This window comes from Jaculus jaculus, chromosome 1 (assembly GCF_020740685.1).
Source record: "Jaculus jaculus isolate mJacJac1 chromosome 1, mJacJac1.mat.Y.cur, whole genome shotgun sequence".
Lineage (NCBI taxonomy): Eukaryota > Metazoa > Chordata > Mammalia > Rodentia > Dipodidae > Jaculus > Jaculus jaculus.
Window position 1 is genome coordinate 120,155,654 of NC_059102.1, and position 26,587 is coordinate 120,182,240.

The following is a 26,587-nucleotide window of genomic DNA, read 5'->3' on the forward strand; positions in this document are numbered from 1 at the left end:
GTCTGAACCATAACATCACCCAGAAAAGCTGACAGCTATGTTATCAGCTGAATAATTACGCTAACGTTACCAGTGAACGTGAGCTCCAGCACCACCTTACGCAGGACCACACATCGAGGCTGAGGGCATCAGCATGGAGACAGCCTGGGCTCTGAGTCTGTGAACACTTGCCAGTCACATTTACCCTCGACTGCCCTTCTGGACTCTCTCTATTCTTTTCTTTTAAAGGAAGCCAGAGACTTCATTTCTTTATAAGAAAAATTATTAATTTGCATGTGTGCTGGTATACAGGTGTGCTGTCCATGTTTCCATAGGTGGCTGAGGAACTGACCCAGACAGGCAAGCTTTACATCAATCATCTTCACTTGCTGACCATTCCCCAGCTCTCTTCTGGGCTGCTTTCACCCAAGTAAGAAAGAAGCTTCTAGACTGTTTACACCACTTCTGTTTTGAGTACTACTGATGGAGGGTTTGTGATATGTTTTTTTTGGCTCTTCTGTGGCAGACTTATCCTATGTGATACATCTATTAAGGACAATTAAATGCCATCACTTTAGGTTAGAAGTTGCACTCCTTTGTAACAGTACCACCAGGTAGGAACAAAGAAGACAGTTCACCTCAAAACACTAATATTTTGTCAAAACAATCTTACTGTCTTCAGTTTACATTTAGTTTGTGGACATACCACTACAGCATGTCATTCCTTCTTAAAGTATTTTAATTATTTTGTTTTCATACCAATAACTAAGCATTAATTGTTGTGAATACAGTGCTCAACTTTATTTTTTTTTCCAATTAGCAATGGAGCTAAGGGGGATGGGGATGGGAGACTGCTCAGCAAGTAAGAGTTCTCTTGCCACACAAGCATGAGGGTCTGTCTTCAGTCCCCAGCACCCACACACAAAAGCCAGTGTGGGACTAGAAGATGGCTCAGTGGATATGTGTGCTTATCATGTGAGCATAAGGGCCGCAGACGGTCTGAGTTCAATCCCCAACATCCACATAAAAAGCCAGGTGTGGGGCTGGAGAGATTGTTCAGCAGGTAAGGGTACTTTGCCATAAGCCTGAAGGCCTGAGATCACCTCAGTTTGATTTCCTATGATCCACATAAAAAGCTAGGTGTGGCCACATAGTCTGTAACCCCAGTGCTGCAGGCAGTGAAGACCAGAGACTTGATAAACTTGCAAAATCAGCAGCTGGGCATTCAATTTTAGTGCATGTGCTGCTGAAGCGAGCACTGGAGGCAACAGCTCTGCAAGAGAGGCTCTGTATCCAGGAGACATGCGCTAAGTAACACAGGAAAGATGCACATACATGTGCACATACACCACCACCAGACATATAATACCTGGGGTATTGTTACGAACCCTAGTCCAGTAAGGGGACAGAGACAGGGGAATTTCTGGAGCTTGCTGGTCAATACACATGAAGGAGGCCTCCACATTCAGACAGAGACTGTCCCTCAAAGAAACAATGCAGGAGACTGATACATGAAGACACCTGATATCCTTCCTTTGGCTTCTATATTCATGTTCAAAGAGAAAAAAAAATCTACACCCACACAAGCATAAACATACCACGTAACATGTACTATATACCCATGCCAAGAAAAAAAAAAAAAAAAACAGATCTACAAGAGAATATGGGACAAGTTCATAGTTGCAGAAACGTCTATAGGCACAATCATCAAATGGCTCATGAAGTAAATCTGAACTTCAAAATGCAATTCCACATCAGGCCACCTCCTGACTGCTTTGTCTTATGGGGTATCAAAATTCATAGCACTAGTCAGAGGATCAGAGGGCAGAGATAAAGTCCAACTTTAGCCGTCTACAAAGTACTCCAAAGTCAAGAGGAGCAGAGCAAAATGTTATAGAAGAGATTACACCACAGATGTTCAGTAACCTCAAGGCTCTTTCAACAAGACCCCAGCTCACCCTCTGCACATAACTGACTTGTGAGGCGCTAGTCAGGCAACAACTCGGAGAGCCAAGCCCAGTTCCTAGCTCAGGCACCGAAGGCCTGAAAGGCTAAACATACAACACAACTAACCCATCCTGGCAAAAGTATGCGAACAGATAGAAAAACTGGAATGAATGTTGCTTCCTTAAATAATCTTACCTTCAAAAAAAAAAAAAAAAGCCAAAAAATTGAAGGTGTGTGTGTTTGTGTATGTGTTTAAAGAGAATGAGATGGCAACTCAGGATTGTCACCTAGGAGACAAAGCTCTGGCTTGTGAGGGGGCTTCCTGCTTATATTAATTGAAGTGGAGAAGATCTACCTGAACTACGGGGTTCCAGACTAAATCAAAAGGACAAAGCTCAGCCGGGCGTGGTGCCGCATGTCTTTAATCCCAGCACTCGGACGCAGAGGTATGAGTTCAAGGCCACCTGAGACTACACAGTGAATTCCATCCTGAGCTAGAGTGAGATCCTACCCCCCAAAAAACAAAAACAAACACACAAAAAAGGACAAAGCTCATCGAGTACATCAACATTCACCTCCTTCTGCTTCCTGCCATCATGGCTGCACCACGATGGACTGAGCCCCCTCAAGCTGCAAGATGAAAAAAACGCTTCCTCTCAAGTGATGTTTTTGGTCAGGTGTTACGTCACAGCCATGGGAAGAGAAGCTAAATCGCGCGCGTGCGCGCGCGCATGTGTGTGTGTGTGTGTGTGTGTGTGTGTGTGTGTGTGTGTGTGTACACGTACATGCACCATCTATCCGTCCATGCAGCCGGCTGTCATTTCTCAATTGTTTGCATACTGTGTCTAGAAGCATCCCTGGCCTCTACTTGCCAAAGATCTGACGTGTCCAGACACGGTCAGTGTTGGGGGGAAAGGGCCATTCTCCAGTCCTGCCAGAGCCACTACTCTAAATGTCTCTGTGTATTTTTCACAGTCTTGGCCAAGTTGGTGTTTTCACATTTGTCACAGGCAAAAAGCTCCCTCCAAAAAATAAGACGTTCAGATAGCACTCAGTTTTATCTTTCTTTATTTACCTGACAGAAAGAAAGTGGGAAAGAGAATAGGCACACCAGGGCCTCCAGCCACTGCAGGCAAACAAACGCCTTAACTGCTAAACCATCCCTCCAGCCCAGCACTCAGTTTTAAAAGTTGTTGGAAACTTTTTATAACCAGTAACAAAATTTATGCTACAATACAAAGCCAATAGGCTTCCTAAGTTGTTCTCTGATACCTTTCAAAGTTCTTATGCTATCTGCAATTTTGATTCCCAACCGCTTTATCTGGTTTATGAATGAAAATTCTGACTTGGGGCAAAGAGGCATGAAATGAGATTAACACTGTGGTTGATTGTGGTTAGCCTAGTGACTGCCTTCTGTTGACAAGTAAGCTTAGCTGTAACCCTGAAATTCATACCTACTATTCAATGCTGCCTCCAGGCCAAGAAAGCCTGTTAGAAGCTTTTGGAAGGAAGGAAAAAAGGTAAAATAAGCTTCAAAAACAGTTGCTAAGAATTTTCCATCTCAATGTTATCTCTAGTTGTATAGGGTATCGTAGTAATGGAGGTGATGGGCATGGTATCCATGTACAATATTACTGGGGGGGAAAAATACTCTAACTCAGGTGAGCAGATAATGTGTTTCTAGCCTGTTCAAAGAGCATCATTCTAAAGTCAGGCATGGTGGCTCACGCCTGTCATCCTGGTATTTTGCAGGTTGAGGCAAGATGATTGCTTCAAGACCAGCCTAGGGTACAGAGTGAGTTCCAGACCCTGTCAACAAAATCAAAGGCATACCTGTAACTAACCATCGAACTGTAACTCTCTGCACCAGGAAGAAACAGAGGGCCTCACACCGCACTGCTGCTGTCACACGCCGAAGAACCTCAACAGCTGCTCATCTGAGAACAGGCAGGGCAGCACAGGGGCACAGGCGCCTGCCAGCACCTCACGCGGCCTCCGCCACAATAGGGAGGATACGCTGAGGAGCCCCTTGCCATTCCCTGCTCCTTGAGCTCCTTGACAACCTCTTTCCCCCAAAGCTTCAATGCTCTCCCATCCCCTCCCTCCATGTAAATGTTTAAATAGTTTCTGATTTAACGACTCAAGATCTGATGACTCCCAGCCATCCAGAGAAAAATCTGAGTACTTAAAAATTAAAAGCCTCCCATTGTGGTGGCATTGCCTTTAATCCCAGCACTTGGGAGGCAAGTAGGAGGATCCCCGTGAGTTTGAGGCCATCTGAGACTACATAGTGAATTCCAGGTCAGCCTGGACTAGAGTAAGACCTTATCTCAAAACCATCCCACCCCCAAAATGCCTGGCCAGGCATAGTGAGTGGTGCACACCTTTAATTCCAGCATTCAAGACAGAGTGGTAGGAAGATCACTGTAAGTTGGAAGCCAGCGTAGGACCTCAGCTGCAATAGCCTGAACTAGAATGAGACCCTGCCTCAAAAAATTCAAAATAAATAAATAAAAAGAAAAGTCTGGGGCTATAGAGATGGCTTATCAGTTAAGGCACTTGTCTGTGAAGCCTAAGAATCCAGGTTTAATTCCCCAGTACCCACGCCAGCCAGATGCACACGATGGTGCTTGCATTTGCACAATTTGCATTTGCACATTTGCAATGGCTAAAGGCCTGGGTGCATCCATTTCCTCTCTCTCCCTCTAATAAATAAAATATTTGGAAAAGGAAAGAAGCTGCCGAGACTGATTTAACTTACGAAGTTGGCTCCATAGAGCTGCATGTGTCCTAAACCTGAGCAGTGCGCAGATGCCCATCCTTGTCACAGAGGCTGCTGTGACTGCTGCACACACCCGCCTTCCCACAAACCCGGAATGAAATCCGAAGGCTAGGTTACTGGGAGGCAGAAGTAGGTGGATCGCCATGAGTTCGAGGCCACCCTGAGACTGCACAGTGAATTCCAGGTCAGCCTGGGCTGGGCTAGAGTGAGACCCTACCTTGAAAAACTAAAAAAAAAAAAACAAAAACTTTATCTGATGTTTCTGCTTCCACTCAGGTAGTAACTCGTCAGATTCCTACTGCACACACTCTATGCACAGATAATTCAATAAAAATAATCTGGACGTAGTTCCTAACTTCCAAAGCTTGCCAACCAGTAGAACAGACAACAAATAAGGCACATATACATTAAATTCCCTTAGGAGAAGTGTAACGTGCTATGGGACACAGATCAAGGACATCCACACAGTCCGAGGGTTTTGGTGAGCTTCAGAAAGACAGGACTCGAGCACAGATTCATTAGAAACGGTGAGGTATCCTTACAGTGCAGACAGCATGTGAAACAATTACACAGACTGCACACAACTATGCCACACCCAACATGGTGGGAAACGAAATGCAAGGCACACGGCACAGAGAGGAGAACTGGGAAAGAAGGCATGGAAGTTTGACAGGCTACATTACAGTTTCGACTTTTAGACTGAAGGTCACAGGAAGCCATTATGAGAACTTCACGTGGCACAGAACCCTAATATTGAAGCCCTAGGACAACCAGAGAGGCCCTACTGTGGAGGCGGAGGTGACTCAGAGCTTTTTAAAGGTGTCTCACATGTGTCATACCACTGAGAATAGGATAGACAGTCATAAACTTTTAGGTAACATCTGTTTTTTTTTGTTTTTAAGAGGTAGGGTCTCACTCTGGCCTAGGCTGACCTGGAATTCACTATGTAGTCTCAGGGTGGCCTCGAACTCATGGCGATTCTCCTACCCCTCTCTGCCTCCTGAGTGCTGGGATTACAGGCGTGCGCCACCATGCCCGGCAGGTAACATTAGTCAACAGACATGTGAGTCAAATATAGTCCTTTCCCAACTCCAGTTGTCCCTGTGCCATTCTGGACTGGCATGAAAGAAAGGAAGTGTGCTGCAAGTGAGATCCTTCAGGCCTGCAGGAGGGAGAACATCTATATACTCATCTTGTAAAGAGAACGATAAACAAAAAAATCACTGTTTTCTCTCCCTCTCTGGAGACAGAGCCTCACACAGTCCAGGCTAATCACAAAATCCTGGCCATCCTGCCTTTGCCTCACAGGCGTGGGTGCCACGCATGTACTGCTGTGCCTAATACCACTTTTTGTTTGTTTGTTTAGTTTTAGTTTTGTTAGTGCTGGGAATTGGAAGTCAGGGCCTTGTGCATTCTAGCCAAGTGCTCTACCACTGAGCTACCCCCGTAGCATATAAATAACTTCTTGCTCTATAAAGTAGGACATGATGTGCCTCAGTTTAATTGTTAACAGTCTTTTATAAAGGACACTTTGGGCTGCTGAATTATGAAAGCTATTCGATTACGTCAAGATAACCTGTCTAGTAGCAGCAGTGAGTTACTACACTGCAGAAAAGCAGATTCCCTGAAGGCCTCCATCCCTCCCTCAGTGCTGTCAGGTCCCGCAGTGGGCAGAGGAAAAGTCTGAAGGGAGCAGACGGGAAATGCTCCTTCCTTCTACTTTCCCTACTGCTTTGCAGTCTGCTTATCCTGCTCAAAAGTCCAAGATACTGGGCTGGAAAGATGGCTTAGCGGTTAAGGTGTCTGCCTGCAAAGCCAAAGGACCTTGGTTCGGTTCGATTCCCCAGAACCCACATAAGCCAGATGCACAAGAGGGCACACGCATCTGTAGTTTGTTTATAGGGCTGGAGGATCCCCGGCGCGACCTACCTTTCTACCTTCCTTCCTTCCTTTCCTTTCCTTTCCTTTCTTTTCCTCCCTTCCTTCCTTCCTTCCTTCCTTCCTTCCTTCCTTCCTTCCTTCTTTCTTTCTTTCTTTCTTTCTTTCTTTCTTTCCCTCCCTCCTTCTTTCTCTCTCCCCCCCTGCCTATTTCTGTATCTATCTCTCTTGCAAATAAATAAATAATAAAATATTTTTAAAAGTCCAAAATACATGATCACAGGAATATTTCTACCCTTCCCACAAACAGCCCAAGTCTAACAGAGGAGAGAGGAGGTGAAAGGTTCCCATTACTTAATCAAGGCCAAATAGCTGGGAGCTCAGTGCTGCGCTGCAGCGTTTACTAGTCAGCAGTGAGGAACAGGGAAGGGGTCCTTCCTCCCCAGTCTCTCTTTAGGATGAATGGTTGTTGTGGTGGTTTGATTCAGATGTCGCCCGTAAGCTTAGGTATTCTGAATGCTAGGTCCCCAGCTGATGGCAATTTGGGAACTGGAGCCTCCTGGAGGTGATGTATTGTGGGGATGGACTTATGGGTGTTACAGCCAGCTTCCCCTTGCCAGTGTTTAGCACACTCCCCTGTTGCTGTTGGCCAGGGGGTGATGTCCACCCTCTTCTTCCATCATTGGAGCTTTCCCTCAAATCTATAAGCCATAATACCCCCCCCCCTTTTGTTTTCAGCACAAGCTGCTCTTGGTTGTTTTCTGACAGCAATGCAAACTTGACTGCAACAGGTGTTCATGTGCCTAAAGACAAACAGTAAGTCAAGGAAACATTTCGTCAAGTGTCTTTCCAGCCACCAAGGATTATGCCTGCAATTAAGAAATGCCTTCTGAGGGCTGGAGGGATGGCTTAGCACTCAAGGTGTTTGTCTGCAAAGCCAAAGGACCCAGGTTCAATTCCCCAGGACCCACATCAGCCAGATGCACAAGGAGGCACACATGTCTGGAGTTTGTTTGCAGTGGCTGGAGCCCTGGCACACCCCCCTCCCTCCCTCCCTCCTTTTCTCTCCCTCTCTCTCTCTGTGTCTCTCCCCCTCTTTCTATCAAATAAACAAACAAATAAATAATAAAATGTCTTTAAAAAAAGAAATGCCTGCTGACCCAAGGCAACCATCCACCTTCTATCATCATCTGGTAACAAGAGATCCTAAATGAAGCCAAGCCCTTCTGCAGTTCATGCCTCTACAGAAACTCTGTCTACAGCCCACTCATGGCTTCGGTTAGGAATGGAGCACATCCCAAGTACAAATGCTACTGCCAGATGCTGTGGATACATCTGTAACTAAAACAGACATGGTCCTAGCAGAAACTGCAAGAAAACCCCAGATAATCAAGTACACACATGAAAACTGTTACAAAGGAACAGAACAAAATGTGATCTGTAACAGCCTTAAGTAAGCAAAGTGAATGAACCCTCATCTTGGGGGAAAGGCAAGTTTCTCAGATGACAACATCTGAGCAGAGATCTGAAGACTGATTCGGGGAGAATTTAGATGTCAAGATAAGGCTCATCCATATAGAGAAAGCAGTGTGTATAAAGACCCAGGGCATGATGTCCAGACAGCATGCGCACAGGCCAATTCACACAGGGTAGCCCCGTTAACCACAAAGAGAATGGCACCTGTCTCCTAAAACCAACGAGAAGCCATTTCAGTGAAGACAGTTTCATAATTAGGCATGTTTGCATTCTGAAAAGACCCCATTAGATGAGAATTAAAAAATACTGGATGCCAGCAGTGACTCCAGTAGTCTCATGAGAAATGCCAGGAGCTCGGCCCAGCTCAAACTCAGATGACAGTGAGGATAAAGAGGCAAGAGTAGAATTGTGCTCCCAAATAAAATGTTTTACACTTTTATTTTTCGAAAAGTATAAATCTCAGAAAAAGTTTAAGATTAGAACAGTTAACCATAGATTCATCTAGATTCACAAATGTGTACCATTTTCCTTCAGTCATTTCCTCTCCCCCTCACTTAGCTTTTTTAAAAATTGTTTTATTTATGTATTTAAGAGAAAGAGAAAATGGTCACGCCAGGGCCACCTCTGGCCACTACAAACAAACTCCAGATGAAAGCACCACCTTGTTCATCTGGCTTTATGTGGGAATTAGAGAATCAAACCTGGGTTCTTTGGCTTTGCCGGCAAGCACCTTCACCACTAAGCAATTCTCTCCAGGCCTCAGCTTCTTTTAAACTTAGTATTTGCAAGGAGGGGGAGAAGACGGGGATAAGGGAGGAAGGAAGGGAGGGAGAGACGCAAAGAAGGAGGGAAGGAATGGGCACACAAGGGCTTCTTGCCACTCAAATGAACTCCAGATGCACATGCCATTACGTGGGTACTAGGGAATGAACCTAGACCATCAAATCTGAACCTCCAGGCTTTACAGCAAGTGTCTTTAATCACTGAACATCTCTCTAGCCTTTGTTGTTGTTTTGGTTTTTTCAAGATTGGGTCTTACTTTAGCACAGGCTGACCTTGAACTCTGTCTGTAGCCCAGACTGGTCACGAGCTCATGCTAATCCTCCTTCTCCGCCACCCATGTACTAGTATTAAAGTTGTATACTACCATGCTCAGCCCCTCACTTCAGTTTTGGCTAAACTACTTGAAATAAGTTGTAGATACAATGCCACATGTTGTAGACAGCTTCACATTGCTGGGATGAACTTCCAAACCGGGCACAAGTTATGAGAGGAATCGATTTATTGAAGCTTACAGATCCAGGAGAAATCCCACGGAGAAAGAGGCTGGTTCCCTTTCACAGGTCCACAGAGAGAAATACCACCACCAGCACCATAAGCAAGCACACCCCAGGAGCCCCAGACAGAGTTCAAGCACTCTGCATACCTTAGGGTGGAATTCCATATCCACCCCCACACCTTAGAGCTGGACCCTAGGATCCACCCACAGTGACACCAAGTTACAAGCTTGAATAAAGCTCCTGAATCTATTAGGGAATATCCATTCAAACTACCACACCATGTTATCCCTAAATAACATCCCTACCTAACCAAATGACCATTATTTCATTAAGAAATTTAATAGTAGGCACTGCAGAGATGGCTTAGCGGTTAAGGCACTTGCCTGCAAAGCCAAAGGACCCAGGTTCTATTCCCCAGGACCCATGTGGGCCAGGTGCACAAGGCAGCACATGCAGAGTTCATTGGCAGCAGCTGGAGGCCTTGGTACACTCATTTTCTTTCTTTCTCTCTCTCTCTCTCTCTAATACATAAATATTTTAAAGACATTCAACACTGTTCTAATTATGTAATAACAACCCATGTTCAAACTGTTCCAATTGTTCTAGAAATGTTCTTTGTAGACTCTCATCCCTAGTCTGAAAACCTATCACATATTCATGAACTGCACTTCACGGTACTATTCCTTTAGTCTTGGCTTCAATTTAGTGTACTATGTCCTCCAACCACCTTTTAATTAACTCACTTTTAGTCTTTGATGATCTTAACAATTCTGACTTAAAAACCTGTAAATTGTATTGATAAACATCTGTTAACCATTTCTGCTTATTCAGTATAATCTACAATCCTTAACAAAGCATTCCCGACCAGTCTGGATGCAGCTGGTTGCTAGCGACAAGACACAGTGATTCCACATCTAAGTATGCATCGTCATCATTCTTGAACTCACCGCTGAGTCTGAGCAGGCCAAGGGGTCTGGTGTGGTGTGGGCACTGAATTTGTGGGACTCACAAGCATGGCACTATAGATGTTAGAAGCAACCACAAGTATGCAGAGAAGGATGGGCCCAATGATCGCTCCTTCTAGGCCTAGGTAGTACGCTCCACCAGCCACTGCCAAGCCTGTCAGGTAAGGATGACCACCTCTGGAAACAAAAACACATCAACATACATATAATGATTAAGAAACAAAGTCGAGAATAAATCTGGAACACATTTATAAAGTAATGTTCATTCATTAATCATAGGTTTTTAATCCATTTTCTGCTTCCTTAGATTACTTCATTATGAGTAAGTGAGCACAATAATAATGCTGAGTTACAAGGATTTAAAGATTCCCTTACCTATGTACCGATGTGTAACATTTGCTTTTTTTTTTTTGGCGGGGGTGAGGGGAGGTTGGTGGCAGGACTGAGGGGCGTGTTTTCAAGGTAGGGTCTTACTCTGTCCAGCCCAGGATGAGCTGAAACTCACTCTGTAGTCCAAGAAGACTCACAGCAATACTCTAATCATCACCTCCCAAGCTTCTACCACCACGCCTGGCTGACTTCTGCCCTCTTACAAGCCCAGTGAAAGAATAACATCTGCACTGCTAACGGGCCTGTTGTGCCTGTTACCCGTGGCTTCCTAAGGAAGATTAATGCTAGCTTCAGCCTGGCTACCTAAGTCACCTGTGCTAGGTTTGTTTCCATTAAGGATAATTAAGTGAGCACAATTTAGCACATAATTCAGTTAATTAGGTCTTTAATTATGGTTTATATAAAAGGAGAGCAGCACTGCTTTTGTTCACAGGATGGATTTTGGGTAACCTTCTAAAACAGTACAGGTAATGATAAAAGGCCACACGAGGAAGAGATCTGTCAACAAAGCCCAAGACTTTTATTTCACAAGAGTCATAATCGCACTGCAGTTTATCACAGCATCACTTACATAACCGGAATGGAATAGACAGATTATAGCAGCATCCATATAGATAAGACATGACCACTGACGTAAAAGGGACTAGGAAATAAGTCATGTTCTGTTTGTTTCTAGTTTTTAACACAGATGAATGGAACATTTTAATGAGGGAAAATGACTAAATACCCTGGAAGGATAGCCTGTAACATATTACAGTTTAATGACTAACATTGTGGTGAGCCAGCCTCCAGGAAACAAATATATTATAGACATAATTTATTTCTCTTCCTTCTTCTAAAAAAAAGATTTATGGTAGTGGCTCATCATGTTAAGCAATTTTTTTCTCCAAACAATACATTTGAGGAAAACTTCTATCAAACATTCTTAAAAAAATAAATAAATAAAAGAGCTCTCATGGGCTGGAGGGATGGCTTAGAAGTTAAGGCATTTGTCTGCAAAGCCAAAGAATCCAAGTCTGATTTCCCAGGACCCATGTAAGCCAGATGCACAAGGCAGCACACGTGTCTGAAGTTTGTTTGCAGTGGCTGGAGTCCTGGCACACCCATTCTCTCTCTCTCCCTCTCTTTCTCTCTCTTTCTCTCTGTCAAATAAATAAATATATTTAAAAACAAAAGAAGGTCCTAAACAAAAGTTGAATTTTTAAAAATTTACATTAAGCTTTTTATCTTTTAATGACATCAATTAAATAAAGTATTTTACAAAATAAAATCACATATGTATCTTAAATTAGAACTATAAGTAAACCGTAATATAAAACTTTAAGGCTGGAGAGATGCTTCAGCAGTTAAAGGCACTTGTTTGCAAAGCCTGCTGACCTGGGTTCTAGTCCCAGTACCCACATAAAGCCAGATGCACAAAGTGGCTCATGCATCTGGAGTTTGTGTGCAGCAGCAAGAAGTCCAGGCACACCTCTACATACACACCCCTCCAACTTATTAAAAACTTAAATAAATAAAAGTACTTATGAATCACACATATTCCCACTATTAAAACTTCAACTATTAAACATCAGTTAGCCACACTGAGGGTCTTCTGTTGTTACTCTGGCGAGTTTTGTTGTTGTTTTCTTTTCAGCATAATATTTTAAAAAATTATCTGTATTTGTGTTTGTATGGGTGTACACATGCCACACACATATCAGTTTGCATTTGGCTTTATGTAAGTGCTAGAGAATCAAACCTGGGATGACAGACTTCGCAAGCAAAGGCCTTTAACCACTAGAGCCACGTCCCCAGCTACCTGCTATTGTTTTCTGAGGGTTTTGGTTTTATCTGTTTATTGGATTTTTTTCATTTGTTTGGATGTTTCTTTTGGAGAAAGACTTGTTATGTTACTCTGGTCAGCCTGTAACTCACTATGTAGACCAGGCTGGATGGTGTAAGGCAATCCTCCTGCCTCTGCCTCTGGGGTCTTGCGATTACAGGCACATGTCACCACACCTGGCTACTTTTGACTTTGAAACAAGAAGTTGCTGTGTAGCCCAAGTAGGCCTTCAAATTGTGCTCCTCTGTCTCAGCCTTCTGAGTACTGGGAGTACAGGCAGCACTTCTCATCACTTTCTCCTCCAAAAGAAAGTACTGAAAAGCACACTCACTCTTCGTTGTACTTAAGATGATTTATCTCCCTGATAATACTTCTTTCTTAGGCTAAATGCCATAAAAGTTAACAGGAAATTATTCACAATTTTGTTGTAATCTATAGTAACATATATCAGAATTATATGATAACAAAATACCTTATTAGCAATGCTCTCCTACATAAAAGTTTCATCTTATCAAAGGGAACACAAAAGGCTAACTTACTGAAAACCCTACCACCAATTCTTCCCTAACCCCATCCCAAACAAAACTTCAAAGCAGCACTAGAAATGCCTGGATGATTCACCAGGCATTCAGAAAACTCACCCTGATATATCAGAATAGATGGCAGTATCTACAAAGTACGTGGGCAGGAGATGAAACACCAACAGCAAGATGGCCTTGCATCCCAACCCCTGAGTCAGCCACAGGTCTAGAACCGCAGGTATGGCTGCCCAGTACGTTCCCAGAAATGGCACTGCTCCAAGGATTGCTGCCAAAGCTAATAAAAGGTTAAAAAAGAGAAGCAACAGTGTTGTCAGCAAAATAGTGCCACACAGCAGACCCTATGCACTGTCCACTCCTACCTAGAAACACCCACCCAAGCAAGTCACAGACCCACACTCCAGTTTTAGGAGAATGGCATGACTGGTTTAACTGAATGTTCTGGTAAATGAAGTCTCTGCAATGCTCAGTTAATACACAGTTCTATGAATATAACTGCAGAACATTTGTCAAAATTTCCTCACTCAAAGCCAAATTACAACTTAAGTTTCTAAATGTCAAATATAAATATATATGCTTTACTTTGCTGCTAGTAAAACAAAATTTAACTAGATACAGACAAAACCTTGTGAGTTGAAAGTCCTAACTCCAAGCTCACCCACTTCCAGAGCAGTATGCCCAAGCACTCTCTCACCATCTGGCTCCCCTCCAGACTGAGTCAAGCAGACAGGGACTCTACTTTCAGTCCAAACATTAACCCTATGGATGACCTTGAAAGCCTCTGGTTTTTCTTCTAGGCCGCAGCACCGCCACTTTTTCTGCCTGCCTCCTAGGGTATTAGAAAGTAATAGCCTGCGTGCATTCTCACAGTGCCTTTATGTCACAGGTGGGTTACTGGTCACCTAAGTGGGAAAGAACTTAGTGAACTCAGGAATGTAAAGAAGAAAGAGGAAATGGGAAAAGTAGAAGAATAGATGATGAAGCAATTGTGGAAGGCAGACATATTTAGAGAAACAAGCAGTGAAAGAAAGAAAAAGTAGAAGAGCAGAAACATTATAGTCAGACGAGTACAAGATGGTCCCTCACCCATTTGGTGCTTGCAGAATGAGGAGATTAACAGGACAGAGTTGACTTACATGCTCTCAAATAAATTCATCCTGTCCAGAGACAGCGTCCCTTGGGTGATAAAGCTACCAGATAACACAATGCTCCTTACAATTCATTTACTGAGTGACAGCTTTGTTTTCGGTGCTAGATGTTGGGACATTTACTCATTCAACAAATACTTCTATAGTGATTTCTATATGCTAGGTATGATTCCAGCTGCTGGGTCTCTAGCAAACAAGCATATTACAACCGTATCTGTGCTGCTAATCTGGACTAGACTTACACCTCTAGGTTGGAGCACCTTAAATATGAGGAAGACAGTTTTCAAGTAATAGCTACATGTCCTTAACTAGAGGGCGGAAGAAGTTATGAACATGGATGTTACCTGAAGGTATGAAGACAATGTTGATGCCAAATATGGTATGAGTCAGCCAGGTGTACAATCCATAGAAGCCAGCCATTTTGAGGGAAGCATCAAACACTCCTCTGGAAGGCCCAAGACAAAGGAAACAGTAAGTATAGCCAGCATCACACGGCAACTCAGGAAATCAGCACCTCCAGGTTTCTAGCTATCCATTCCAAATCTGGTCATTGTTCAAATTCTTCAACTCACCTGAGAATGCTTACAAGAACTATGAAGACCTAATGTTAAAACACTGAAAAATGCTTACTAATCAGCTCTTTTTTTTTTTCTGATGAAAAGATAAATGAAATAAAACATCTTAAAATGCCTTAGTCACTGAAATAACTCATCAACTTTATACTTTTCCTCTGTGTGTGTAGTACTGGGGATCAAACCCAGGACTTTGTGCATGCTAGGCAAGCACTCTACCAACTAAATGACAACCCCCAGCTTTCCACTTCTGAAACACTGTATTTCCTGAGTAAGGACTGTAAATGTTTCATAAGTAAAAACAAGTGCTGAGGATAGAATGAAATTCTAAGACACTCAGGCTGTGGCCAGCCCACAGTATCAGAAAGTACAAGTGAGGCCTGATCAGAGTACAGCTAACTCAGTGACACAGCACATGTTTAGCAAGCTCAAGGTCCTGGGTTCAATCCCCAACACAGAAGGAGAAGGGAAGAAAAGGAGAGGAAGTGAGAAATTGTGTAATTCCGACTTCATCAGTCTTTCTTCTCTTGTTAACAGATTTCATATATTCCTTTATGCAATCCAGCCTACAAATTAACTTCACCCACATTGTCTATCAAATAACGCAAGTCATTTGGTGAGAACGAATTACTAAAAAAAAAGAAAAAAAAAATCTCAGGCCAGGTGTATGGCATGCATCTTTAATCCCAGCATCTGGGAGGCACAGGTAGAAAGATCACCATAAATTCAAAGCCACCCCAAGACTACATAGTGAATTCCAAGTCAACCTGGGCTAGAGCAAGACCCTACCTTGAAAAACAACAAAAACAAACAAACAAACAAACAAACGAACCCTCATTAACCACAAAGTAAGATCAGACAGGCAAATACAAGAAAACTAGACACTGTTAAGTACTCAGTGAATAGGCGTAAGGATGTAGTGCAGGAAAATCAACACCAGGTTCTTTATCTTTCTAGTAAAAGATGAAGGCGACACTTTGTAAGCACTAAAGACCTGCTCAGAACTGGTGGTCAGGATTCTGGAAAGAGCTATGTAGGCTGTTGGGGGAGAAAAGCTATCAACAGTGTTAACCAGCAGTGGACCCCGCAAGCTTTATGGCTGGCCAGCCAAGCCAAATATACCAAACTGGTGCAATGGTGGCATTTCTGTTGCAGGGAAAACCAACTGCTCCCTGACTGAACTTGAGGCCTGTTCCTTGGAGAGAAGTTCTGCCTGGTTCTGAAAACCTAGTCAAAAAGCCTATGGCTAAGGAGGTGACAGCCCTAGGGAGAAAACTACTACTGTTATCTAACTAAATGGACATATTGTGTCCACCAAACTGCCCTCTAAACACTTATTTATTTATGCCCATCTATTAACGCTACGCTCATTTTTGGTTAGAGAAGCTTCTCTTTTCAGATGGTGGTGACCACTGGCATGACCCAAAACTCACCAAAGTGCTGAGAAGTGACAATGGACATCTTTATCATTCCTTCCAGGGAAAAGGTAGTGGAAAGAACTTAAGAGCCAAAGGATGGGGAGGAGCTCTTACAATAATACCGTCTTCCAGACACAAAGTGGCCTTGATATTTGTGACCTCACAGTAGCTGAAGCTACCTACACAAGACCTGCGTATGGGTGGGGGGAGAGGGTGACATCAAATCAAAGAGAGACTGGTGGGAAAGAAGAGGGACTCAGTGGACGGCAGATTTGGGGAGGGAGAAACGGAAGGGAAAATGATCATGATATATTGTTTCTATTTATAGAAGTTGTCAATAAAAAAAGTTTAAAAAGGTTCCAGGCATGGTAGCATATGCCTTTAATACTCAATATTCAGGAGGAAGAGGTAGAAGACTGCTTTGAGTTCAAGGCCACCCTGAGACTACACAGTGAATTCCAGGTCAGCTTGGGCAAATAAAAAACAATTTTTTTTTAAAATTTTTAAAAATCCCTGCTCAGAGAGATCACAGAGGCAGCACTGAAGTCATCTCAAGAGTATCACAGGATTGCAAGTCCCCACAGCTCTACAGGGAGGGGATGCACTGTCTGACACTCACCAAAAAGGCCAGGCTGCGGCAGCAAAAGGTGGCACTGTAGACAAAGGAACACCAGAGATTCCCAAAGGCTGCCCAATGGGAGCAAGCCCGGGCTCTGGAATCTGGTGGTGGCCATTTCAGGAGGCTCCCAGACAGGCAATTGGTGAGAGTGGCTTTCCAGCTGTGAAACTTTTGCTACCCTGACCAACAGCTTTCACTCAAGAGTGTTTTATAGGTGTCATGTGACTTCCTGATAAGGACCCAGATTACAGTGGCACCAAAAAGATAGAAAGAAAGGGAAACACCCCATAGGAAACACAAGAGAACGGAACAAAGCAGTCTGAAAAGAGATGACAGAAAAACGTCAGTGTCTCAAAGACACAGAGAAGACCAAAGCAGAGGAACAGAAGGTAGTACATGGACAACACCAAGTGAAAAGGGTGATGAAAATGACAGACAGCGACAAGAAGACACGAGGCTTCACAAAACTCAGAGCAAGAGAAGGGCGGGGCAGCAGTTCAGACTAGCCGCAGGAAAGGGTAAGACATCTCTGAGGAGTAAGCATGGAGAAAAGAGGCAGTAAATTATGTTCTCATAAGGGAACTAAGGCCCAAGGTACATCAACACAAGAGGGAATGATAGCATTTCTGCAGCCCGAGAAAAATCACCAGAGTATAGCAACAAAGCAACTCTGGAGTGGGGTTAGAACGGAAACTGGCTAGAATTAGGGAGACCACTGAAAAGACATGGATGTGGTAACTGCATTCAGAAATTTACAGAGCAAAAGCAAGTTATCACCAAAGGTGCAAGAGAATGTTGCACTTGAGCCACCAGCATGGCAAGTGAGTAAAGCTCAACCCAACAAGGGCTACTTTCAGCTGGGCATGGTGGCGCACGCCTTTAATCCCAGCACTTGGAGGCAGAGGTAGGAGAATCACCGTGAGTTCAAAGCCACACTGAGACTACAGAGTGAATTCCAGGTCAGCCTGGGCTAGAACAAGATCCTACCTCAAGAACATTTTTTAACAGGAGGGGGTGCTTTCTTCTGCCTTTGGAGACAGTGGTTATAATATCCCCAGTAAGGCAACTTCTAACTAATTTTTTAGATCCTTCATATTTTTACATGTTGTTCACAGTTGCTGAACATATTCATGTGACCAAATGAGGGATGAAATGATAATGTATTCTAGTGCTGGGGAGATAGCTCAGTTGGTACAATGCTTGCAGCGCAAGTAGGACCTCAGTTCAATCCTCAGTACCCACGTGAAAATGTCAGGAGTGGTGGCCTGTGCCTGTATCCCACCACTGAGGAGGTAGAGGCGGGGACAAGAGTATTCCACAGGCAGTCGGGCCAGCCTGTCTGGCCTACATGGTGAGCTCTGGGCCAATGAGAGACCCTGTTTCAAAAAGAGGTGGGTGGCATACCTGAGGAATGACATCTGGGGTTGTCCTCTGACCTCCACATGCACATGTGCGCCTGCACACACATACATACACGCACACAGGCATGCACAGCATGCACACGCGTACACACACACACACACACACACACACACACATGAAGGCATCTATTTCCCTTCAGCACATCACTCATGATTATCTGGCCCACAAGCTGCACGAAACAAAAGCAAAGTCCTTCACAAATTTACAACTTCCCTTAATTCCTAGGATTTTTTCTTCTCTTTTACTTTATCATCTTTATTCAATTACAGTTTACAAATTCAGTACATTTCGGAATCATTAGTACATTTGGAATATTTCCATCATCCCAAAACATCCCCTTTATGTTCTTTGTAATCAATTCCTCCCTGACTACCACTAGAGATGCTTCTTTTGCTGTAATTTTGCCCTTTTCACAATTTCACACATAGGCATATTTATGTAGATTTTTTAATTGTGGTAAAACATAAACATTTGGGCTGGAGAGATGGCTTGGCAGTTAAGGCACTTGCCTGCATAGCCAAAGGACCCAATCAATTCCCTGGAACCGACATAAGCAAGGTGTACAAGGTGGCACATGCATCTGGAGTTTGTGTACAAGTGGCTGGAGACCCTGGCATGCCCACTTTCTCTCCCTCTCCCTCTCTCTCTGCCTGGTTTTTTTTTCCTCTCTCAATAAATAAATAAATATTTTTAAAATTAACATATAAATATTTACCACCGTAATCATTTTTAGTACAAAGTTTATCAGTGTTAACTAAATATGCTCATAGTGACATAACTTTGATTTTTCTAACCTAATGCTAAGACACTGTTAAGTATATTAATAGTTTATTCCTTTTAACTCTCAGTCATTGTTTATCTGCTTACCAGCTGGTAGATATTAAACTGTCACCAGTCTTAAGGCCAAAACAAATAATGCTGCTATGAACATTCAAGTGCAAACCTTTGTGTGAGCATATATTCATTTTCCTTAGTAATATCTGCAAGTAGACCACCAGGTCTTATGTTACTACTTGACTTTACAAAGAAGCACTAAAAATTGTATTGATCTCTTAAATTCAGAAAATTTTGTAGTGCACAGACTCACACCAGAACTTTGTGATCAGGCACTATCTCCTCAAGGTGTGAGGTTAAACATCACACAGTTTTTTTGGTTTGCTTATTTTTTGGTTTTTCGAGGTAGGGTCTCACTCTAGCCCAGGCTGACCTGGAATTCACTATGTAGTCTCAGGCTGGCCTTGAATTCTCTGTGATCCTCCTACCTCTGCCTCCCAAGCACTGGGATTAAAGGCGTGCGCCACCACACCCGGCTCACTTACAGTTTTACATGAGTAGATGGTGGCAGACAGCAACTCAACGCATCACTGACCCGGCGTAAAGCAGGTGCGCAACAAACAGCAGCTATTCCTGCTGCTACTGCTAACATGGGTGCTCTGGAGCTAGGGATGCAGTTCCAGTGGTATAGTGCTTCCCTTGCATGCAGGGGACCTGGTTTGATCCCCCAGCACCTTATAAAAAACAGGTGTGGTGATGTACACTTGTAACCTCAACACTTGGGAGGTGGAGGGAGGTAGGTGTTCAGAAGTTCAAAGTCATCCTCTGCTACATAGAGATTGAGACCATCTCAAAATACATATACTCTATCTTTAGAAACTCTTAGGTTTATATATTTGAACAATATTACTCAAGGGATTTAATTGGAAACTCTACCTTGAAGTTTACCTAGAGCCTAATGTATCTGAATTGGTGCACTGAAAAGGTCAAGAGGAACTAACATTCAATTAAATACCCAAAAGTCAGCTGAATAATGGACCCATAATTATGTCTATATTCTAATCCCTTGGCCCCAAGTAAAAGGTACACTAGAGACAGTGTATGTCCAGAGACACAGCATGTAACATTACAACTGGGAAAAGTTCCTCCAGCTCCCTTGATCGGAGGTATACCACTGTCTGTTTTCCCCCATCTGCCTTACTGTGCCTCACAGATACCACCAGGAAGCAGAAACAGTGTTTGGAACAAACTGTGCCTGCAGCAAGTCTATCAGGCGTATTCTTCCAGCAGCTCAGTTGGTCATTAACATACTTGCAGCAATAAATTATGTTTAAATTAAGGTCTATTCAGTTCTGTTAACATGCAATGCTACTGTACATTTAATAAACCATAGGATAAATATAAATTTTAGACGTAATGAGATACCAAAAAAATACATGTGACTAGCTTTATTGCAACATCTATTTATTAACAATGACTTAAAACTGAATGTGTAGCCGGACGTGGTGGCGCACGCCTGTAATCCCAGCACTTGGGAGGCAGAGGTAGGAGGATTGCTGTGAGTTCAAGATCACCATGAGACTACATAGTGAATTCCATCCAGGCCAACCTGGGCTAGAGTGAGACTCTATCTTGAAAAACCAAAAAACAAAAAACAAAACAAAACAAAAAAAAACCCTGAATGTGTAGAGCCTGAGTGAGTATGCCACTGTAAACCTAACAGTTACATCTCTTTCTCTTCTGATTCATCTGCCTCAGAGATCCCGCTCCACAGACAATGCATACAAAACTTGTCTACAATGGATTTCCGGTTTAATAGGGATGACCATGCTATACACTCAGACCCTGAAGCTGTTGGGGGCAGATAAACATCCAGAAGGGAAGGTACAGGAAAATGGTGCACAGACAGAAACCCTCTCTCCCCACTGAAAGTAACTGAGAGTTGCAAATAAAAGGATGCAACACCAGGTATCATGTGGAGACAGACTGGCAGCAGTAAGATTAATATAGTATTTTATATCACTAATAATGTATCAATGCATGTTATATCCATAACAGTACCTATTGATCATGGATGATTAATGTTTTTAATTTTTTTTACAGAGTTTCAACTACATATATGGGCAGCAAACATTTCTACCTCCAAACTATTTCTGCAATAAGCCCACTGAAATAAATATAGCAAGTTTTAAAACACCACAATAAGAAACCATACACAAGACCAAGTTTCTAAAAGGGATTTTTCTTGGAAGATTAGAAAATTAATATAATGTACAATGAGATGTATCAAAGCAATCTTTAATCAAGAAGCTTAAAAGGCATTTACTTAATGTCTTGGGTTACTATTTTTGAACTCCACATAATTTTCCCAGTTATGCCTAAGAAATTCTGTCTCTTTATTTTGTTAGGGCTTCTCAAATAAGTAAGAATATTCTTTCTTGAGACAGGTACTACCAGGTACTGTAGGCTGGCCTTAAACCTCACTATTGTAGCCCAGGCTGGCCCAGAACTGTGATGATCCTCCTGCCTCAGCCTCCCAAGTGCTGAGATTAGAGAAATATGTCACCATGCCGAGCTTTAAAAGATATTTTTAGGGGATTTTTGTTCATTTTGTCATTTTTTTTTTTCAAAGTAGGGTCTCACTAACCCAGGCTGACCTGGACTTCAGTGATCCTCCTACTTCTTTCTCCCAAGTATGCACCACCACACCTGGCTACTTTTATAGTTTTAAACTCTTTGTTGTATATTTTACTTTAAACTAATTTTACACCCTTAAATCCATAAATTTCTTCCAGTGACTCATTTACTCAGATTCAGAAATGGAAACACTGATTTACTAAAGGATCAACATTGATCTTTTTTATAACAAAATGCTTTTAATTCTTCAACATTGGGAGGAAGAGGTGAGAAACAGGTTCATTCTCCAAAGCAAGGTCTTATGGTACACACATTCTCACATGTAATTCAACAGAACTTCCACTCTCTAGCACTAAAAAAGCTGTAATCCCAGCAAGCAAGAGCCATACCCGTGTGCATGCACTCATGTGAAAATATCACACACACTAAATTGCATTGAGGCCGTGACAACATGCAACTTAGTAATGTGCAATATCTCCACCAGAGCAAGCAGAATGGGAGCATCGGGGAAGAAGGGTGTGATGTATACATTCAGGAGACAACATGCTGCTAAAAGGGAGGAAAATGGTTTGGGGATCAAGGTGCATGCCACTAACTCAAAATCCATGAAACGAAACCCTAATCACAAATGCATTCAATTTAGACTCATAATCAAAACAGTAAGGTTCAAGATACACTTTCCGTCTGGTCATGCAGGTCACACCAACTTCATTCCACACAGCTTATTAATGGATCATATAAGATGACTTTAATGATCTCCTCTTAACTGAAACACTAATGATGAGTAATGACTTGTTTATAAAATGTGGTATCACTGAATTTACAGAACTATAATTTTCATGATCATTTGTATATTATTATTCTTAAAATCATTCTCAATGAAAACCCATATTCCTGCTAGAACACAATCCTTCAGGATGGAATTTTTACAAAAGCTCTTATGAAACAGAACTCTGCTATCTTCTCTACAGAAGACTCGAGAGGGTGCCATGTAAATTGTGCACATTTTCAGTCTTGACTTTGATCCAGCAAGGAAATAGCCCATAGGACTTAAACTACAAAAATTCATCTTGAATTAAAATAGTTACTTTTTATATATAACTTGATACAGTTTTGATCTGAAGGATGGACAATAATACCATAACACATTCTCTAGTCGGTACCAGATTTAGCAAAGTCACCCAAATCAGTCAGCACTAGAACCAATGGGACGACAGCTCTGGAGCTGAGGGTTAAAAATCTATCCCAGCCCTATGCTAGACGTTGATGAAATACACCATGATGATGACACCTGCAATCTCAGGAGGCAGAGACGGGGGATAGCAAATTCAAGGTCAGCCTTGGCTCCACAGCAAAATAGGAGCCACCGTCACAAAAAAGAAAAAAAAAAAGGCAACTTAATGACAGACACTTTAGATGAGGACAGGCAGGCAAGTTGCTTATGCTAAGAAAGTAGAATAAAAGAAAACTCAAGAGCTATAATTTAAGAAAGAGACCTTTGTGAGATGAAGATGCTAATGACAGATATATGAGGCAAATGTGATGCTTTCTTTAAAAGTTCTTTATAGACAACAGGGAGAGAATGAGGTGGAAAGAGAGAGACAATGGGCACAACAGGGCCTCTGGCCACTACAAATGAACTCCAGATGCATGTGTACCCTTGTGCATCTGGCTTATGTGGGTCCTGGAGAGTAGAACTGGGACCTTTGGCTTTACAGGCAAATGCCTTAACTGCTAAGCCATCTCTCCGGCCCAAAGCACGTATATTTTTAGAAAGCTTGACTTAGGTCATACTGATGGAGGATTGCTGCAGCCTTTCTAAGGGCCATTTCCATCTTACTGAGAAAAGGCTGTCTTTCCTTTGGGAGAAAAAGTATCTCCATGACCTTTTATGAATAGGAATGTTATCACTCAGATAAACAAAGTATAAGATACATTGGACTCTTCCTTCAGTATTTTACCTAATATGGGTGATGAGAGGAAGGTATTCTAAAACTAATACTTCCTTAGAAAATTTCTCTGAAGTTCCCATTGGGTGGTCAAGGGTGTCATATAGGTGAGGAGAGCATTGTTTTTCAAAATGGCATTTGACTTCCAATTCAATCCAGGAAATATAGTACTGGTGAAAACTCTCACAGGGCTTTCCTCATAGGAAATGGGCAGAAAACCTACAAATATTTCCAGAGGTGATATACTTCAGGACCATTAATGCAGCCCTCTGGAATGTATCTGAGAGTTTCCAAAGATCAAAGTGGTATTCTCCCTAGTTATTTTATAAGGAAGTGAAAAAGTAGTCAAGAATGGTCCTACTGGATTGCGATCAAACCTATAAATGACTAGTTACAAATGGTGCTTATTTTTTTTTTTACTATGTGGAAACTGAAATACCAAGGATTTACTACTCAACAGAGCTTAAGACCCCCTGGCTCACACCTTACTATAGAGAGGTGCTCTAATGGATGGCACAGGGTTTGAGTGGCTAGCTATTCACAAAAATAAAGGTTGTAGTATCAGGTGAACAAGCAACAAGTGAAAGAAAGCTGAGAAAGGAGTAGGCCAATCCCAACCACACATGAAAAGGAAAAAGGACCCAGGGAAGCAGTAACTAACCAGAAGGTATAAAAGTTGAAGAATCCCATCCAGAAACTATTAAAGGCATGGACTCCAGAGATGGTGGAAGTTTCTGGCCAGACTCTACAATCCACTGACTTGGAAGTAAATAAACATCACATTTCCTGTAGCTAACCTGTCCATGCAGGGGGAGAGAAGAAGACACAAGGAGGCCATCTGCCCCCTCTCCTCCTCCCCTATCTGGAATCTTGAGACTAAAGGAAGGTTCTGAGGAGGTGTCGTCAATGTGGTATGAGCAGGGAACTAGAACAAGTGACCCACATGATGATAGTAACTAGACTAAAAGCCCAGTGCCAGAAAGCCATGGAGAAGGCATCTTTGTAAAGGACAGGTTGTGGTGTAGTGTGACAAACTCTGTGTAATTTTTTTCCTTATTACTATGTGTACTGCTTATCAGATCCTCTCAAAGTGAGATAAAAGTCTCAAGAACACAAGAATCCTCCACTAGTTTAACACTGACTGTTACTAGGAACCTCAAAGCAGCTTGTGAACAGAATGATAGCATAAATCTTACATCCCTACCTGATCGCTTCTTCCACAGACTGCCCAATAATGTTCGAAGAAGGACCTGGTTGAGAGAGCGGTGTCAGGCTGATCACCCACTTCACCGGCTTGTAGTACTCATCGCTGGAACTTAACAGATAAAACAGTGTGGTCAGGAAAATTATCTGCAAAACAAAGGACAGTATCTCCTAAAACATCGTATTTGGGAACCTCCAAGAAAACAGATATGTGCAAGTACAAACAGAACCAAGGAAATGCCTCCATGAAGGAGGAATAGAGAAGTACACCATCTCTGGGCTACATACCAGGGACAGCACAAAGTTGAGGAGGGCGGTGCCACTGTAGAAAAGGATGGTCAGCAGCGTGGTGACAGTGGTAAAAAGCAGGCTCACGTTCCGGCTCATAACAATCCACAGAGACTCCAAGATCTAACGGAGAGAGACAGCTGGAGGTCAGGACTAATTTTCTCAAAAGAAGTTGCTACAGCCATTAGAATGCTTTTAGTACAGTGTTCTACCTTAACTGAAAAGGCATAAACTGGGCATTACTTTTAAGTCTAGGGACAAAAAAACAAGCAAAAACATCTATGTACAATAGAAAGGAAAATAGTTAAATAATTATGATGAATTCATTTCAAATATTTCAAATAAGACAGCTTTCAGAAACATTGTATTACATTGTCTGAAATTTTTAAAAATAGAATATAAAAATTTTACATGTTAGAATTTGACTGTAGAAAATGAAATACATATAAAAATTTCTATTTCTATAGGAGAATATGTGAGAACACACCCTGTGGTTATTTTTATTTCATAGGATCATAAGTATGGGCCATTTGTTTGTTTGTTCTAACCTCCACCCTTGCCATCTCCAATTTAGATTTCACTACAAATATAAAATATTACTTCAAGCCGGGCGTGGTGGTACACACCTTTAATCCCAGCACTTGGGAGGCAGAGGTAGGAGGATCACCATGAGTTTGAGGCCACCCTGAGATTCCATAGTGAGTTCCAGTCAGCCTGGGCTAGAATGAGACCCTACCTCAAAAAACAAAACAAAAAACAAACAAACAAAAAAAAAAACACCTTACTTCAGTGACTCAATAGTCACAATGAAAACTATAAACAAACATGGTCAAGGACAAAGCCTTTCCCAAGACAGAGTAAGACCATTCTGTTTTATTGACATCTACTGACTTCAGTTGATACACTACCTACAAATTCATGAGACCAGTAAAGATGGCCATGCATACATAGAATGTGGTTAAGGGAAGATGTCTAATATCTTTAACATATGTTATATCATGGTTTCATTTCCCCTTCATCACTTTAAATTTTTCTGAATTGACTACCCTTCCTCAAAATGAAAAGACATGCGAGCAAATTATCAAGAAAGTATCTTCGGTTACAGTTTTCAAAATGCTCCCACAAACAATGTAATGCAGGATGTGATATATTTTATAGATAAGGAAGTGAAGCTCAGATGTTAAAAATGAAAACAAAATATTTGCATAAGGGCACAGAGCTAAAAAGAAGAACTCCAGCTGGGACCAGAACTCTGACATCTGACTTTTATTTTGGTGCCTTTTCTGAAACAGCAGTTCTGTTACATGTCAAGTTATACCATCTGGTCTTTGAAAGGCCTTTCCATCCCTTTCCTACCTCAAATGCACCATTTATAAAGGCACATTCTGTTGCCCTCACATTTCTTGCAGACCTCAGCTCAGTCTTCAGAACAGGCTAGTTTCATTTACAAAAACTCCTCACATAAATTCTTGAAAATGTTTCATTATGCCTACAGA

At 42.3% G+C, this 26,587-nt stretch overlaps 1 protein-coding gene across 3 annotated transcripts in view; it reads right to left on the reverse strand.

The window, feature by feature from the left end:
* Positions 1-26,587, reverse strand: part of Tmem245 (transmembrane protein 245) — a 117,195-nt gene that overhangs the window by 6,434 nt on the left and 84,174 nt on the right. For all 3 annotated transcript variants that reach the window (XM_045153847.1, XM_045153839.1, XM_045153841.1), the window contains 5 exons: positions 25,092-25,214; positions 24,805-24,950; positions 14,554-14,654; positions 13,164-13,338; positions 10,290-10,484 (listed from right to left, as the gene is read on the reverse strand). In XM_045153847.1, coding sequence (XP_045009782.1) covers positions 10,290-10,484; positions 13,164-13,338; positions 14,554-14,654; positions 24,805-24,950; positions 25,092-25,214 — 740 coding nt within the window. The remainder of the gene's footprint in view (positions 1-10,289; positions 10,485-13,163; positions 13,339-14,553; positions 14,655-24,804; positions 24,951-25,091; positions 25,215-26,587) is intronic.